Source organism: Eriocheir sinensis, chromosome 27 (genome assembly GCF_024679095.1).
Source record: "Eriocheir sinensis breed Jianghai 21 chromosome 27, ASM2467909v1, whole genome shotgun sequence".
NCBI classification, from domain to species: Eukaryota; Metazoa; Arthropoda; class Malacostraca; order Decapoda; family Varunidae; genus Eriocheir; species Eriocheir sinensis.
Genome location: NC_066535.1, coordinates 19,623,995 through 19,639,543, shown reverse-complemented (window position 1 = coordinate 19,639,543; position 15,549 = coordinate 19,623,995). Strand labels below are relative to the sequence as shown.

At 37.9% G+C, this 15,549-nt stretch overlaps 1 protein-coding gene across 4 annotated transcripts in view; it reads left to right on the top strand.

Moving 5' to 3' along the window:
• The window catches only part of LOC127004258 (uncharacterized), a 125,193-nt gene that overhangs the window by 20,996 nt on the left and 88,648 nt on the right, over nucleotides 1-15,549 (top strand). For all 4 annotated transcript variants that reach the window (XM_050871823.1, XM_050871824.1, XM_050871825.1 and 1 more), the window contains one exon: nucleotides 8,163-8,241. In XM_050871823.1, the coding sequence (XP_050727780.1) occupies nucleotides 8,163-8,241 (79 nt within the window). The remainder of the gene's footprint in view (nucleotides 1-8,162; nucleotides 8,242-15,549) is intronic.

Sequence of the window (15,549 nt, the reverse complement as noted above, 5' to 3'; positions counted from 1 at the left end):
ATTCTGTTGTATTCTGTTGTATTCTCTTTTATTCTGTTGTATTCTGTTGTATTATCTTTTATTCTGTTGTATTCTGTTGTGTTCTCTTTGTATTCTGTTGTATTCTCTTTGTATTCTGTTTGTATTCTGTTGTATTATCTTGTATTCTGTTGTATTCTGTTGTATTATCTTTTATTCTGTTGTATTATGTTTTATTCTGTTGTATTCTCTTGTATTCTTTTGTATTCTGTTGTATTCTTTTATTCTGTTGTATTCTTTATTCTCTTTTATTCTGTTGTATTCTGTTGTATTCTCTTTATTCTGTTGTATTCTGTTGTATTCTCTTTTATTCTGTTGTATTCTCTTTTATTCTGTTGTATTCTGTTGTATTCTGTTTTATTCTGTTGTATTCTCTTTTATTCTGTTGTATTCTGTTGTATTCTCTTTTATTCTGTTGTATTCTGTTGTATTATCTTTTATTCTGTTGTATTCTGTTGTATTCTGTTGTATTCTCTTTTATTCTGTTGTATTATCTTTTATTCTGTTGTATTCTCTTTTATTCTGTTGTATTCTCTTTTATTCTGTTGTATTCTGTTGTATTATCTTTTATTCTGTTGTATTCTCTTTTATTCTGTTGTATTCTGTTGTATTCTCTTTTATTCTGTTGTATTCTGTTGTATTCTCTTTTATTCTGTTGTATTCTGTTGTATTCTCTTTTATTCTGTTGTATTCTGTTGCATTCTCTTTTATTCTGTTGTATTCTGTTGTATTCTCTTTTATTCTGTTGTATTCTGTTGTATTCTCTTTTATTCTGTTGTATTCTGTTGTATTCTCTTTTATTCTGTTGTATTCTGTTGTATTCTCTTTTATTCTGTTGTATTCTGTTGTATTCTCTTTTATTCTGTTGTATTCTCTTTTATTCTGTTGTATTCTGTTGTATTATCTTTTATTCTGTTGTATTCTGTTGTATTCTCTTTTATTCTGTTGTATTCTGTTGTATTCTCTTTTATTCTGTTGTATTCTGTTGTATTCTGTTGTATTCTCTTTTCTTCTGTTGTATTCTCTTTATTCTGTTGTATTCTGTTGTATTCTCTTTATTCTGTTGTATTCTGTTGTATTCTCTTTTATTCTGTTGTATTCTTTTTATTCTGTTGTAGTCTGTTGTATTATCTTTTATTCTGTTGTATTCTCTTTTATTCTGTTGTATTCTCTTTTATTCTGTTGTATTCTGTTGTATTATCTTTTATTCTGTTGTATTCTGTTGTATTATCTTTTATTCTGTTGTATTCTGTTGTATTCTGTTGTATTATCTTTTATTCTGTTGTATTCTGTTGTATTCTGTTGTATTATCTTTTATTCTGTTGTATTCTGTTGTATTATCTTTTATTCTGTTGTATTCTGTTGTATTATCTTTTATTCTGTTGTATTCTGTTGTATTATCTTTTATTCTGTTGTATTCTGTAGTATTCTCTTTTATTCTGTTGTATTCTGTTGTATTCTCTTTTATTCTGTTGTATTCTCTTTTATTCTGTTGTATTCTGTTGTATTCTCTTTTATTCTGTTGTATTCTGTTGTATTATCTTTTATTCTGTTGTATTCTGTTGTATTATCTTTTATTCTGTTGTATTCTGTTGTATTATCTTTTATTCTGTTGTATTCTGTTGTATTCTCTTTTATTCTGTTGTATTCTGTTGTATTCTCTTTTATTCTGTTGTATTCTCTTTTATTCTGTTGTATTCTCTTTTATTCTGTTGTATTCTGTTGTATTCTCTTTTATTCTGTTGTATTCTGTTGTATTCTCTTTTATTCTGTTGTATTCTGTTGTATTCTGTTGTATTCTCTTTTATTCTGTTGTATTCTGTTGTATTCTCTTTTATTCTGTTGTATTCTGTTGTATTATCTTTTATTCTGTTGTATTCTTTTTTATTCTGTTGTATTCTGTTGTATTATCTTTTATTTTGTTGTATTCTGTTGTATTCTCTGTTATTCTGTTGTATTCTCTTTTATTCTGTTGTATTCTCTTTTATTCTGTTGTATTCTTTTGTATTCTGTTGTATTATCTTTTATTCTGTTGTATTCTGTTGTATTCTCTTTTATTCTGTTGTATTCTGTTGTATTCTCTTTTATTCTGTTGTATTCTGTTGTATTCTCTTTTATTCTGTTGTATTCTGTTGTATTCTCTTTTATTCTGTTGTATTCTGTTGTATTCTCTTTTATTCTGTTGTATTCTCTTTTATTCTGTTGTATTCTGTTGTATTCTCTTTTATTCTGTTGTATTCTCTTTTATTCTGTTGTATTCTGTTGTATTCTCTTTTATTCTGTTGTATTCTGTTGTATTCTCTTTTATTCTGTTGTATTCTCTTTTATTCTGTTGTATTCTGTTGTATTCTCTTTTATTCTGTTGTATTCTGTTGTATTCTCTTTTATTCTGTTGTATTCTGTTGTATTCTGTTGTATTATCTTTTATTCTGTTGTATTCTGTTGTATTCTGTTGTATTCTCTTTTATTCTGTTGTATTCTGTTGTATTCTGTTGTATTATCTTTTATTCTGTTGTATTCTGTTGTATTCTGTTGTATTATCTTTTATTCTGTTGTATTCTGTTGTATTCTCTTTTATTCTGTTGTATTCTGTTGTATTATCTTTTATTCTGTTGTATTCTGTTGTATTATCTTTTATTCTGTTGTATTCTGTTGTATTCTCTTTTATTCTGTTGTATTTTGTTGTATTCTCTTTTATTCTGTTGTATTCTGTTGTATTCTCTTTTATTCTGTTGTATTCTGTTGTATTCTCTTTTATTCTGTTGTATTCTGTTGTATTATCTTTTTTTCTGTTGTATTCTCTTTTATTCTGTTGTATTCTGTTGTATTATCTTTTATTCTGTTGTATTCTGTTGTATTCTCTTTTATTCTGTTGTATTCTGTTGTATTCTCTTTGTTTTTCTGTTGTTTTCTTATGTTTTCTGTTGTTTTTCTTTTGCTTTCTGTTGTTTTTCTGTTTTCTTTTGTTTTATGTTGTTTTTCTGTTATTTTCTGTTGTTTTTCTGTTGTTTTCGGTTGTTTTCTTTTGTTTTGTGTTGTTTTTCTTTTGCTTTCTGTTGTTTTTCTGTTGTTTTCCGTTATTTTTCTGTTGTTTTTCTGTTGTTTTCTAATCTTTTCTGTTGTTTTTCTGTTGTTTTCCGTTATTTTTCTGTTGTTTTTCTGTTGTTTTCCGTTATTTTTCTGTTGTTTTTCTGTTGTTTTCTAATGTTTTCTGTTGTTTTCTGTTCTTTTCTTTTGTTTTTCTGTTGTTTCCTGTTGTTTTTCTTTTGTTTCCTGTTGTTTTTCTGTTGTTTCCTGTTGTTTTTCTGTTGTTTCCCGTTGTTTTCTGTTGTTTTTTCTGTTGTTCTCTGTTGTTTCCTGTTGTTTTCTGTTCTATTCTGTTGTATTTTAATGTATTCTGTTCTATTCCGTTGTTTTTCTGTTGTTTCTTGTTGTTTTTCTGTTGTTTCCCGTTTTTTCTGTTGTTTTCTGTTGTTTCCTGCTGTTTTCTGTTCTATTCTGTTGTATTCTGTTGTATTTTAATGTATTATGTTCTATTCCGTTGTTTTTTGTTGTATTCTGTTGTATTTTAATGTATTATGTTCTATTCCGTTGTTTTTTGTTGTATTCTGTTGTATTCTGTTGTATTTTAATGTATTATGTTCTATTCCGTTGTTTTTTGTTGTATTCTGTTGTATTTTAATGTATTATGTTCTATTCCGTTGTTTTTTGTTGTATTCTGTTGTATTCTGTTGTATTTTAATGTATTATGTTCTATTCCGTTGTTTTTTGTTGTATTCTGTTGTATTTTAATGTATTCTGTTGTCTATTCTGTTGTATTCCAGTGGTGTATCAGAATTGGTGTACGTTTAGAAATAAGGGACGTTTATGCATTTTTTTCATTGACTTGGAAAAAACACAAACGTTTGCTTAATTATGGACGAACGGCTTCGAGTTGCCTCGTGCAATATCAGGTAATGTGGCCTAAATACTGACCACTGGGGGGCGTGGACTATTTCAACATAATTTAGAGGTGTGCCGGCAGGTGTGTGAGGTGCCAGGTCAGGTGTGCCAGCGTTAGTTACCCCGTTAGGAGCGATTCTAACACCCGCGTCATCGGGGGCCGCCGGAACTGAGCCCAGCCCCGTACAGACAGTTTTTCTTACGCTGTGTCACTAATTATCGTTTGCAAGAGTCGCCACAACGCCCCACGCATTCACTGTCGATGGGGAAAGGCTTGCCTACACTGGCGTTAGCGTAGATGATGTAATATTGCAGAAAACAAGCTCAAATGTTCTCGGCGGGCGGAGCGGGGCGGGGCGGGGCAGTTTGACATTCACCTCGTAACAAAATTTTCGTCTTCACGGCTACAATACATCTTTCCTGCACTGGTCTCAGATATCCACGTGCACGGGCGTGGAAGGCTGACGTGGGTGTACGGGCGTGATCTTAAGTGTCTTCCTTTTGAGAAAATAAGGATATATATTTTTCGTGGCGGGCTGGGACAGTAACCTACCCTGTAACATATTTTTTCTTTTCACGGCTAAAATACATCTTTCCTGCACTAATCTCATGTATCCACGTATGCACGGGCGTGGAAGGCTGTCGGGAATTGAACTCGGCTCTCTCGTTGGTGAGCCGAGTGTGCTAACCACTGCACCACGAAGCCCCCTGCTGGGGGGGGCGGGGGGGGGTGCGGTGAGTTTGCCTCTATGGCCATTTTTTGTGGTGTGTAGTGGGCTGGTGTAATAGTGGTTTAGGTCTGGTAATTCCTTGTATTTACAGAAACCACTACATGCCGGAGATGACCTGCCCCTGCCCTGCCCCACCTTCCTGGCCTGCCCGCCCCTGGCATAAATTGGTAAGAAATGCCTGCTGTTAATGGATATTCCAGTCCATAGCTATGTGGGTGTTGTTATAAAGACCCTTGACTTGCATCCCTGTACTGTAAGATTCAAAACAATTCTAACCTAACCTTGGGAGTAGGAGTTAGGTAGCATATTAGCTTTGCATACCAATTTTGAGACACTGACTGTTCATTTCTGATAAATATATGATGCCTGCTATTATTTATAAGGTTATAGTTTCCAGAAACCCCTAAATGACCGACTCTTCCATGCCTGAGATGACCAGCCCTGCCCTGCGTCATGACCTCCCGGCATACATTGGTAAGAAATGCATACCACTGTTGATGGTTACACAAGCCCATAGCTGTGTGAGGGGTGATTTTTTCTCATTTTTCTTGCTTAGAGGGACCATTACGAAACATGATCCCTGCTGCTACCGCCGGGTCAATAAAAAGAAAACTAACCTAATCTAACCCCGTCTGAGAATTTACTCTGAAAATTTCTCGTATTCCATTTGTACCTTGATTCCTTGGTACTACTTATTTCTGCTTTGGTCAGTATATGATGCTCTTTATTATGGGGATGCTGCTATTTTACAGAAACCGTGCGCTGAATGGGTGACTTTTCAATGCTGGAGGTCCACTCCTGACCCCCGCCTGCCCTGCCTCGCATGTCACGACCTGCCCCTGCGTCAGTTGGTAAGTAATGCATAGTACTGTTAATGGTTATCCAGCACACAGCTAGGTGGGCATTATTGTTGTCATATATTACCCATGAGCTGGTTCTGTTTAAAGCAAGAATTATTACCTCATAAAACCTAACGTGCCGCTGATGCAATACATTGTCCGAGGTGTGATCGGATCGCTAGGAAGTTTAGTGTTATTTAATTCTAACCTAACCTAATGAACAAGACCTAACATGACACCTGACTGACCTGTGTCTCTGCCAGAATACAATGGCTGTTATAAAACTTTTCGGGGTTTTTTTCAGAAGTTTTCAATATTCTGTAAGCTGTTAGTTAGTATTAATGAAATGCCAGAATTTTCTCTTCACAACACTCCCACACGACAAACCGCGTGTAACGAAACACACGAGAAATTAATCCAGACAAGGAAAGGTTTGCCGGCGCCGGGGATCGAACCCGCGACCAGCGTAACGGGAGAGCTACTCCTTTACCAGTCGGCCAAAGAGGTACTTAACCCCCTGGCTAAGTGGGTTATGCGAGGCTCACCCATCAGGCAAGTCGTGTCACTACATTAAGATACTAACATAATGTATTAAACCTCCTGTGAAACGTCGCTAATATGTATATTGTATACCACCGTCAGGGTAAGTGTCAGGGAGGGATTTTTAAGTGTCTTCCACCAAATTGTCTGAGGTGGTGGGCACTTTTTTCCTTATATATATGATGAGTGTATTTACTCAGGAGAATATTGTTTACATGAGTTAGTTTACTTTTTACAACTCTTAAGCTGAATTACAATTATTAGATTTAAAACCTCAATTCCACCAACAGTTATAAATACTGTTAATCTTATAGCTCAGTTCAAATTACAGCTACTCTTCCTCGCACTCGGTCTCCTCGCTTTGCGCGGTGCCAGCCGCAGGAGCAGCCTCCCGCCCCGGGCCTCCACCACCTGTGGTGTCGCGACGGGCGGCCTCGTGAGCACAACACATGGCCCTCAGGGCGTCGACACTGCCGATTGAGTCACACGCCTGGTACACTTGTTGCCTCAGTGTCACGTCACGGAGGACTCCCATTAACTTTCTAAGCGACAAGTACTCCGACAAATTTGTGCTACGCTGTTGGCACTTAAAGGCACAGTCTGTCGCTTTCTGTGTGCACTTGGTTATGTACTCACTGACACACTCCTGCTCCTGCCTCGCTCCAAAGAACTCTGCCCACTGCACTGCCTGTGTATATGGCCGAAGGACGAGCTTGCCGATGGCGTCCAAGGCCGTGGGTAGAGTCAGGGTGCTCCACCGGTCCATAGTGAAGCGTGCGTCCAGGGCCCGCTGCAGGGCAGGGACGCATTGGAGCCTGACGTGTTGCACTGCCTCCTGTGGCGGCCACCTGCACAGAAGCAGCCAGCACTCCATGGACCTCCTCCGTGACTTAAAGGCGGCTGGCGACATCTCCAGCTCGCACTTCTCTGGAGCGGAGGCTGGTGACGGCCGGGGAGGAGTGGTCAGTTAGTAGGTCCAGACTTCCGTTCACTGTGCCATGTAAGATGTCTGGCTAAGGAAATGCAGGGCGTGTGTGCTCCCGTTTACTGAGTGAGTCAATAACTGACAGAGGTTCGCCTCGCGGGTGCGGGCGCAGGCAGAAAACATCTCGTACATCCAACAGGAACCCCCTTATATGGGCGGTTGCCTACGTCACTATACGTCATTACTACGTCATAACCATTGACTTTACACATAAGGCACTGAGGGTGCACTCTATGATATGGTTACATCCTCATAAGTACATAAGAGTGAATATTCATGAGTATTCTACATGGCTTGGGTTTCCATGATTCTCGTCCTTTGGCGTGGTGCTGTCGTTGGGTGAAGTGGGTGGTTTCCGGCAGAGCTATGTGGTGGCCTGAGACGCCCCTTTTTACTTCCTGTGTGTTTCCATAATGGTTTGTTCTTCACACTGTCGCCTCGCTGTGCTGTGTTCTTCAAATTGTTCTTGTTATTAGATGAATTCTACCGTTCATCATCGCTTTCTTCTTCTTTATTTATTTGTGGTGCTCGTACTGGGTCAGGAGGTGTTACTGCATCTGTGTTGGTAGATGTAGTGCCCTGCGGGGCACCACAAGTGCCTGCCTGCCTTTCACAGCCTTCCTCTTCGTGTGTGTGTGTGTGTGTGTGTGTGTGTGTGTGTGTGTGTTGTGTTGACTCTTATTTTCTTTTATTTTTTCTTCCTAACTGTTTTCCTGTCAACAGAGTGTCCAGAGGAAGGAAAGAAGAGAGAAAGGAAGTGAGTGGACAGCTTTTGGTGGCTTTTTCTTTGGTCAGGTCAGGTCAAGGTCAGGTCAGGGGCCGGGACATGCAGCTTTTTTTCCTTGTCCTCAGAAGAGTGTTCTGGCCACACCTGTCAGTGTTAGATTGGAATTATAAGAACCAGAAATTTGTAAGAAAAGTTTTTGAGGAAACAGTTATGTTGTTTGGAAGAAGAATGTCATGGCTCTGTGAACCAGTCCTCCTCCTCCTCCTCCTCCTGTGGTGGCTTATAGCAGCACATGTAGTGTGCCGGGCTGCACTGTGTTGTCAGTCTGGGCAGCAGCAGTGTTCTGGGCTCATCCACTCATTGTAATGTTGGTTTTTCAGAGCGGTGGCACTGCCCGGCACTTCCTCAAGAAGGCTCTCCTGCCCCTGACTGGCTGGTGTGACAGTCTGCTGCTTCTTGGTGAGTGTAAGATGTCCGGCTAAGGAAACGCAGGGCGTGTGTGCTCCTGTGTGGGAAGTGAGCTATTTCCAGCCAGCCGGCAAGCCTGTCGGCGTAGGCCATGTACGTGTGTCCTTCGTGCTGGAACATGTCGGCCACCGTCTGCTGGAACGGGTACTCAGGGGGCGGCGTCATCGCCAGTGTTTCTGCGGGCTGCGATGGGGCGCGTGTTTCGCATTCTGTGCATGTGGAGCGGTGGTGCCGCAGGTCCCCCTCAATCCCCGGCCAGTATACACACTGCCTGGCCCTCCGCAGCATGGAACCGAGGCCCTGGTGGCTGGCGTGTAGGTTTGCTGCTACCTGCTGTCGGAGAGCTTCGGGGATGACGAGGCGCACGTACCCCTGGTCAAACATGTATGTCACTACGTCGTGCATCACTGCCAGCCTGTCCCTCGCCCCATAGAAGGGACGCAGTGATGCCACTTCTTGTGCTTTATGCTGGTGCCAGTCACCCGCCATGACCTTGGCGACTAACATCTGGTACGTTGGGTCGTCGGCGGCCTTCCGCTTGACCTCCTCTTCGTCCACCACGCGTCCCTCCCGATCGGTGCAGGCTATGACTGCGGCGGCGACTGCCCCGATGATATCCTCGTCCGAGTCGAAGTCCGCTGTTGTCGGGGGTGCCCTGAGAGCTGGGTAGCGGGACAGAAAGTCGGCGGCGGTGTTGCTCTTCCCAGGGAGGTATTTGATTTGGAATCGGAACTGTAGTGTTCGTTCCTTGAGCCTGAAGAGCCTGGGGTTGACAACGCTCGTCAGAGCTGTCTCCTAGGAGCTTCACAAGGGGCGCCAGAGCCTTCCCTTCCACAGCTGCGTATCCAGCCTCGGCGGTGGTGAGGTGCCGGCTGCCGCACAGGGCCAGGTGCCACCCGCCCTTACAGCAGTATGGGGCGGAGGCCGATGCACAACTGCAGTACTGCTGGAGGATGACGAATCCGATGCCCTCTCGGCTCCAGTCGGTGATGGCAGCGGTGGGGCGGGTTTTATCGTAATACGTCAGACCGTCCAGCTGGCATATAGTGTCCTGGGCTTGGCGGAATTTCTACTGAAGCTGGTCGTCCCAGTACACGTGTCTTCCGGTTGGTTTCTTCAGTAACTCCCGGAAGGCGTTCATGATCGGCGCGGTGGCGAGGAAGGGGGCGAGCTGGTTTATGAAGCCATACCACGATCTGATGTCCGCGATGGATGGCTTGCCCGGCATGTGGAAGCCCCTGACGTGGAAAGCTGACGTGGGCGTACGGGCGTGATCTTAAGTGTCTTCCTTTGTGAGAAAATAAGGATATATATTTCATGGCGGGCTTGGGGCAGATACTTAGCCGTAACATAGTTTTCGTTTTCACGGCTAAAATAGATCTTTCCTGCACTAGTCTCATGTACCCACGTGTGCACGGGCGTGGAAGGCTAATGGGAGTAGGTGGAATTCGTAATTAGGTCATGTTCGATGTCGAAGAATGGGTAAATGGGGTCAGTAAATTGCGTGGTGATAATTAAAGGGGGCGGGGGTTAATGGTAATGGAGGGGGGGCGACTGGGTGTTGGGGAACCTCGAAAATGGATCATGTGAGGTGTCAAATACTGGAATAATGGGGTCAGTAAATTGCGTGGTGATAATGAGAGGGGCGGGGTTAATGGTAATGGGGCCTAATGGGTGTAGATGAAACTCGAAAATGGATCATGTGAGGTGTCAAATACTGGGTTAATGGGGTCAGTAAATTGCGTGGTGATAATGATAGGGGGCGGGGGTTGATGGTAATGGGGGGGCTAATGGGAGTAGGTGGATTTCGTAATTAGGTGATGTTCGGTGTCGAATAATGGGTAAATGGGGTCAATAAATTGCGTGGTGATAATTAAAGGGGGCGGGGGTTAATGGTAATTGGGGGAGGGGGCTAATGGGAGTAGGTGAAACTTGAAAATAGGTCATGTGAGGTGTCAAATACTGGGTAAATGGGGTCAGTAAATTGCGTGGTGATAATTAAAGGGGGCGGGGGTTAATGGTAATGGGGGGGGGGGTCATTGGGAGTAGGTGGAATTCGTAATTTGGTCATGTTTGGTGTCGAATTATGGGTAAATGGGTTCAGTAAATTGCGTGGTGATAATTAAAGGGGGTGGGGGCTAACGTTAATGGAGGGGGGCTAGTGGAGTACGTGAAACTCGAAAATGGGTCATGTGAGGTGTCAAATACTGGGTTAATGGGGTCAGTAAATTGCATGGTGATAATCAGAGGGGGCAGGGGCTGATAGTAATGGAGGGGGCTAATGGGAGTAGGTGGAATTCGCAATTTGGTCATGTTCGGTGTCGAATAATGGGTAGATGGGGACAGTAAATTGCGTGGTGATAATTAAAGGGGGCGGGGGTTAATGGTAATGGGGGGGCTAATGGGAGTATGTGGAATTCATAATTAGGTCATGTTCGGTGTCGAGTAATGGGTAAATGGGGTCAGTAAATTGCGTGGTGATAATTAAAGGGTGCGGGGATTTATGGTAATGGAGGGGGGCCCAATGGGTGCAAGTGAAACTCGAAAATAGGTCATGTTCGGTGTCGAATGATGGGTAAATGGGGTCAGTAAATTGCGTGGTGATAATTAAAAAAGGCGGGGGTTAATGGTAATGGGGGGGGGGCCATTGGGAGTAGGTGGAATTCGTAATTAGGTCATGTTCGGTGACGAATAAGGGGTAAATAGGGTCAGTAAATTGCGTGCTGATAATTAAAAGGGGCGGGGGTTAACGGTAATGGGGGGGGGCTAATGGGAGTAGGTGTAATTCGTAATTACCACGGCCTGATCATGTGCTAGACTCATGATATGTATTCACCAAGGCCTGATCATGTACTAGACTCGTGATATGGATTCACCATGGCCCGATCATGTGCTAGACTCGTGGTATGAGTTCACCATGGCCTGATCATGTGCTGGACTCGTGATGTGTTCACCACGGCCTGATCATGTGCTAGACTCGTGATATGTGTTCACCACGGCCTGATCATGTGCTGGACTCGTGATATGTGTTCACCACGGCCTGATCATGTGCTGGACTCGTGATATGTGTTCACCACGGCCTGATCATGTGCTAGACTCGTGGTATGAGTTCACCATGGCCTGATCATGTGCTGGACTCGTGATGTGTTCACCACGGCCTGATCATGTGCTAGACTCGTGATATGGATTCACCATGACCCGATCATGTGCTAGACTCGTGGTATAAGTTCACCACGGCCAGATCATGTGCTGGACTCTTTTATTCTGTTGTATTCTGTTGTATTCTCTTTTATTCTGTTGTATTCTCTTTTATTCTGTTGTATTCTCTTGTATTCTCTTTTATTCTGTTGTATTCTGTTGTATTCTGTTGTATTCTCTTATTCTGTTGTATTCTCTTTTATTCTGTTGTATTCTGTTGTATTCTCTTTTATTCTGTTGTATTCTGTTGTATTATCTTTTATTCTGTTGTACTCTGTTGTATTATCTTTTATTCTGTTGTATTCTCTTTTATTCTGTTGTATTCTGTTGTATTCTCTTTTATTCTGTTGTATTGTTGTATTATCTTTTATTCTGTTGTATTCTCTTTTATTCTGTTGTATTCTGTTGTATTATCTTTTATTCTGTTGTATTCTCTTTTATTCTGTTGTATTCTGTTGTATTCTCTTTTATTCTGTTGTATTCTGTTGTATTATCTTTTATTCTGTTGTATTCTCTTTTATTCTGTTGTATTCTCTTTTATTCTGTTGTATTCTGTTGTATTCTCTTTTATTCTGTTGTATTGTTGTATTATCTTTTATTCTGTTGTATTCTCTTTTATTCTGTTGTATTCTGTTGTATTATCTTTTATTCTGTTGTATTCTCTTTTATTCTGTTGTATTCTGTTGTATTCTCTTTTATTCTGTTGTATTCTGTTGTATTCTCTTTTATTCTGTTGTATTCTGTTGTATTATCTTTTCTTCTGTTGTATTCTGTTGTATTCTCTTTTATTCTGTTGTATTCTGTTGTATTCTCTTTTATTCTGTTGTATTCTGTTGTATTCTCTTTTATTCTGTTGTATTCTGTTGTATTCTCTTTTATTCTGTTGTATTCTGTTGTATTCTCTTTTATTCTCTTGTATTCTGTTGTATTCTCTTTTATTCTGTTTTATTCTGTTGTATTCTCTTGTATTCTGTTGTATTCTGTTGTATTCTCTTTTATTCTCTTTTATTCTGTTGTATTCTCTTTTATTCTGTTGTATTCTCTTGTATTCTCTTTTATTCTGTTGTATTCTCTTTTATTCTGTTGTATTCTGTTGTATTCTCTTTTATTCTGTTGTATTCTGTTGTATTCTCTTTTATTCTGTTGTATTCTGTTGTATTCTCTTTTATTCTGTTTTATTCTGTTGTATTCTGTTGTATTCTCTTTTATTCTGTTGTATTCTGTTGTATTCTCTTTTATTCTGTTGTATTCTGTTGTATTCTCTTTTATTCTGTTGTATTCTGTTCTATTCTGTTGTATTCTCTTTTATTCTGTTGTATTCTGTTTTATTCTGTTGTATTCTGTTGTATTCTGTTGTATTCTCTTTTATTCTGTTGTATTCTCTTTTATTCTGTTGTATTCTGTTGTATTCTCTTTTATTCTGTTGTATTCTCTTTTATTCTGTTGTATTCTCTTTTATTCTGTTGTATTCTGTTGTATTCTCTTTTATTCTGTTGTATTCTGTTGTATTCTCTTTTATTCTGTTGTATTCTGTTGTATTCTCTTTTATTCTGTTGTATTCTCTTTTATTCTGTTGTATTCTCTTTTATTCTGTTGTATTCTGTTGTATTCTCTTTTATTCTGTTGTATTCTGTTGTATTCTCTTTTATTCTGTTGTATTCTGTTGTATTCTCTTTTATTCTGTTGTATTCTGTTGTATTCTGTTGTATTCTCTTTTATTCTGTTGTATTCTCTTTTATTATGTTGTATTCTGTTGTATTCTCTTTTATTCTGTTGTATTCTCTTTTATTCTGTTGTATTCTGTTGTATTCTCTTTTATTCTTGTATTCTGTTGTATTCTCTTTTATTCTGTTGTATTCTGTTGTATTCTCTTTTATTCTGTTGTATTCTGTTGTATTCTCTTTTATTCTGTTGTATTCTGTTGTATTCTCTTTTATTCTGTTGTATTCTCTTTTATTCTGTTGTATTCTGTTGTATTCTCTTTTATTCTGTTGTATTCTCTTTTATTCTGTTGTATTATGTTGTATTCTCTTTTATTCTGTTGTATTCTGTTGTATTCTCTTTTATTCTGTTGTATTCTGTTGTATTCTCTTTTATTCTGTTGTATTCTGTTGTATTCTCTTTTATTCTGTTGTATTCTGTTGTATTATCTTTTATTCTGTTGTATTCTGTTGTATTATCTTTTATTCTGTTGTATTCTGTTGTATTCTGTTGTATTATCTTTTATTCTGTTGTATTATCTTTTATTCTGTTGTATTCTGTTGTATTATCTTTTATTCTGTTGTATTCTGTTGTATTATCTTTTATTCTGTTGTATTCTCTTTTATTCTGTTGTATTCTGTTGTATTCTCTTTTATTCTTTTGTATTCTCTTTTATTCTGTTGTATTCTGTTGTATTCTCTTTTATTCTGTTGTATTCTGTTGTATTCTGTTGTATTATCTTTTATTCTGTTGTATTATCTTTTATTCTGTTGTATTCTGTTGTATTCTGTTGTATTATCTTTTATTCTGTTGTATTCTTTTGTATTCTCTTTTATTCTGTTGTATTCTGTTGTATTCTCTTTTATTCTGTTGTATTCTCTTTTATTCTGTTGTATTCTGTTGTATTATCTTTTATTCTGTTGTATTCTCTTTTATTCTGTTGTATTCTGTTGTATTCTCTTCTGTTGTATTCTCTTTTATTCTGTTGTATTCTCTTTTATTCTGTTGTATTCTCTTTTATTCTGTTGTATTCTGTTGTATTCTCTTTTATTCTGTTGTATTCTGTTGTATTCTCTTTTATTCTGTTGTATTCTGTTGTATTATCTTTTATTCTGTTGTATTCTGTTGTATTCTGTTGTATTATCTTTTATTCTGTTGTATTCTGTTGTATTCTCTTTTATTCTGTTGTATTATCTTTTATTCTGTTGTATTCTGTTGTATTCTCTTTTATTCTGTTGTATTCTCTTTTATTCTGTTGTATTCTGTTGTATTCTCTTTTATTCTGTTGTATTCTGTTGTATTCTGTTGTATTATCTTTTATTCTGTTGTATTCTGTTGTATTCTCTTTTATTCTGTTGTATTCTGTTGTATTCTCTTTTATTCTGTTGTATTCTCTTTTATTCTGTTGTATTCTGTTGTATTATCTTTTATTCTGTTGTATTCTCTTTTATTCTGTTGTATTCTGTTGTATTCTCTTTTATTCTGTTGTATTCTCTTTTATTCTGTTGTATTCTGTTGTATTATCTTTTATTCTGTTGTATTCTGTTGTATTATCTTTTATTCTGTTGTATTCTGTTGTATTCTCTTTTATTCTGTTGTATTATCTTTTATTCTGTTGTATTCTGTTGTATTCTCTTTTATTCTGTTGTATTCGCTTTTATTCTGTTGTATTCTGTTGTATTCTCTTTTATTCTGTTGTATTCTGTTGTATTCTCTTTTATTCTGTTGTATTCTGTTGTATTATCTTTTATTCTGTTGTATTCTGTTGTATTATCTTTTATTCTGTTGTATTCTGTTGTATTCTGTTGTATTATCTTTTATTCTGTTGTATTCTGTTGTATTATCTTTTATTCTGTTGTATTCTGTTGTATTATCTTTTATTCTGTTGTATTCTGTTGTATTCTCTTTTATTCTGTTGTATTCTTTTGTATTCTGTTGTATTCTGTTGTATTCTCTTTTATTCTGTTGTATTCTGTTATTCTGTTGTATTCTCTTTATTCTGTTGTATTCTGTTGTATTCTCTTTTATTCTGTTGTATTCTGTTGTATTCTCTTTTATTCTGTTGTATTCTGTTGTATTCTGTTGTATTCTCTTTTATTCTGTTGTATTCTGTTGTATTCTCTTTTATTCTGTTGTATTCTGTTGTATTCTGTTGTATTCTCTTTTTTTCTGTTGTATTCTGTTGTATTCTGGTGTATTCTGTTGTATTTTCTTTTATTCTGTTGTATTCTGTTGTATTCTCTCTTATTCGGTTGTATTCTGTTGTATTCTCTTTTATTCTGTTGTATTCTGTTGTATTCTTTTATTCTGTTGTATTCTCTTTATTCTGTTGTATTCTGTTGTATTCTCTTTTATTCTGTTGTATTCTGTTGTATTCTCTTTATTCTGTTGTATTCTGTT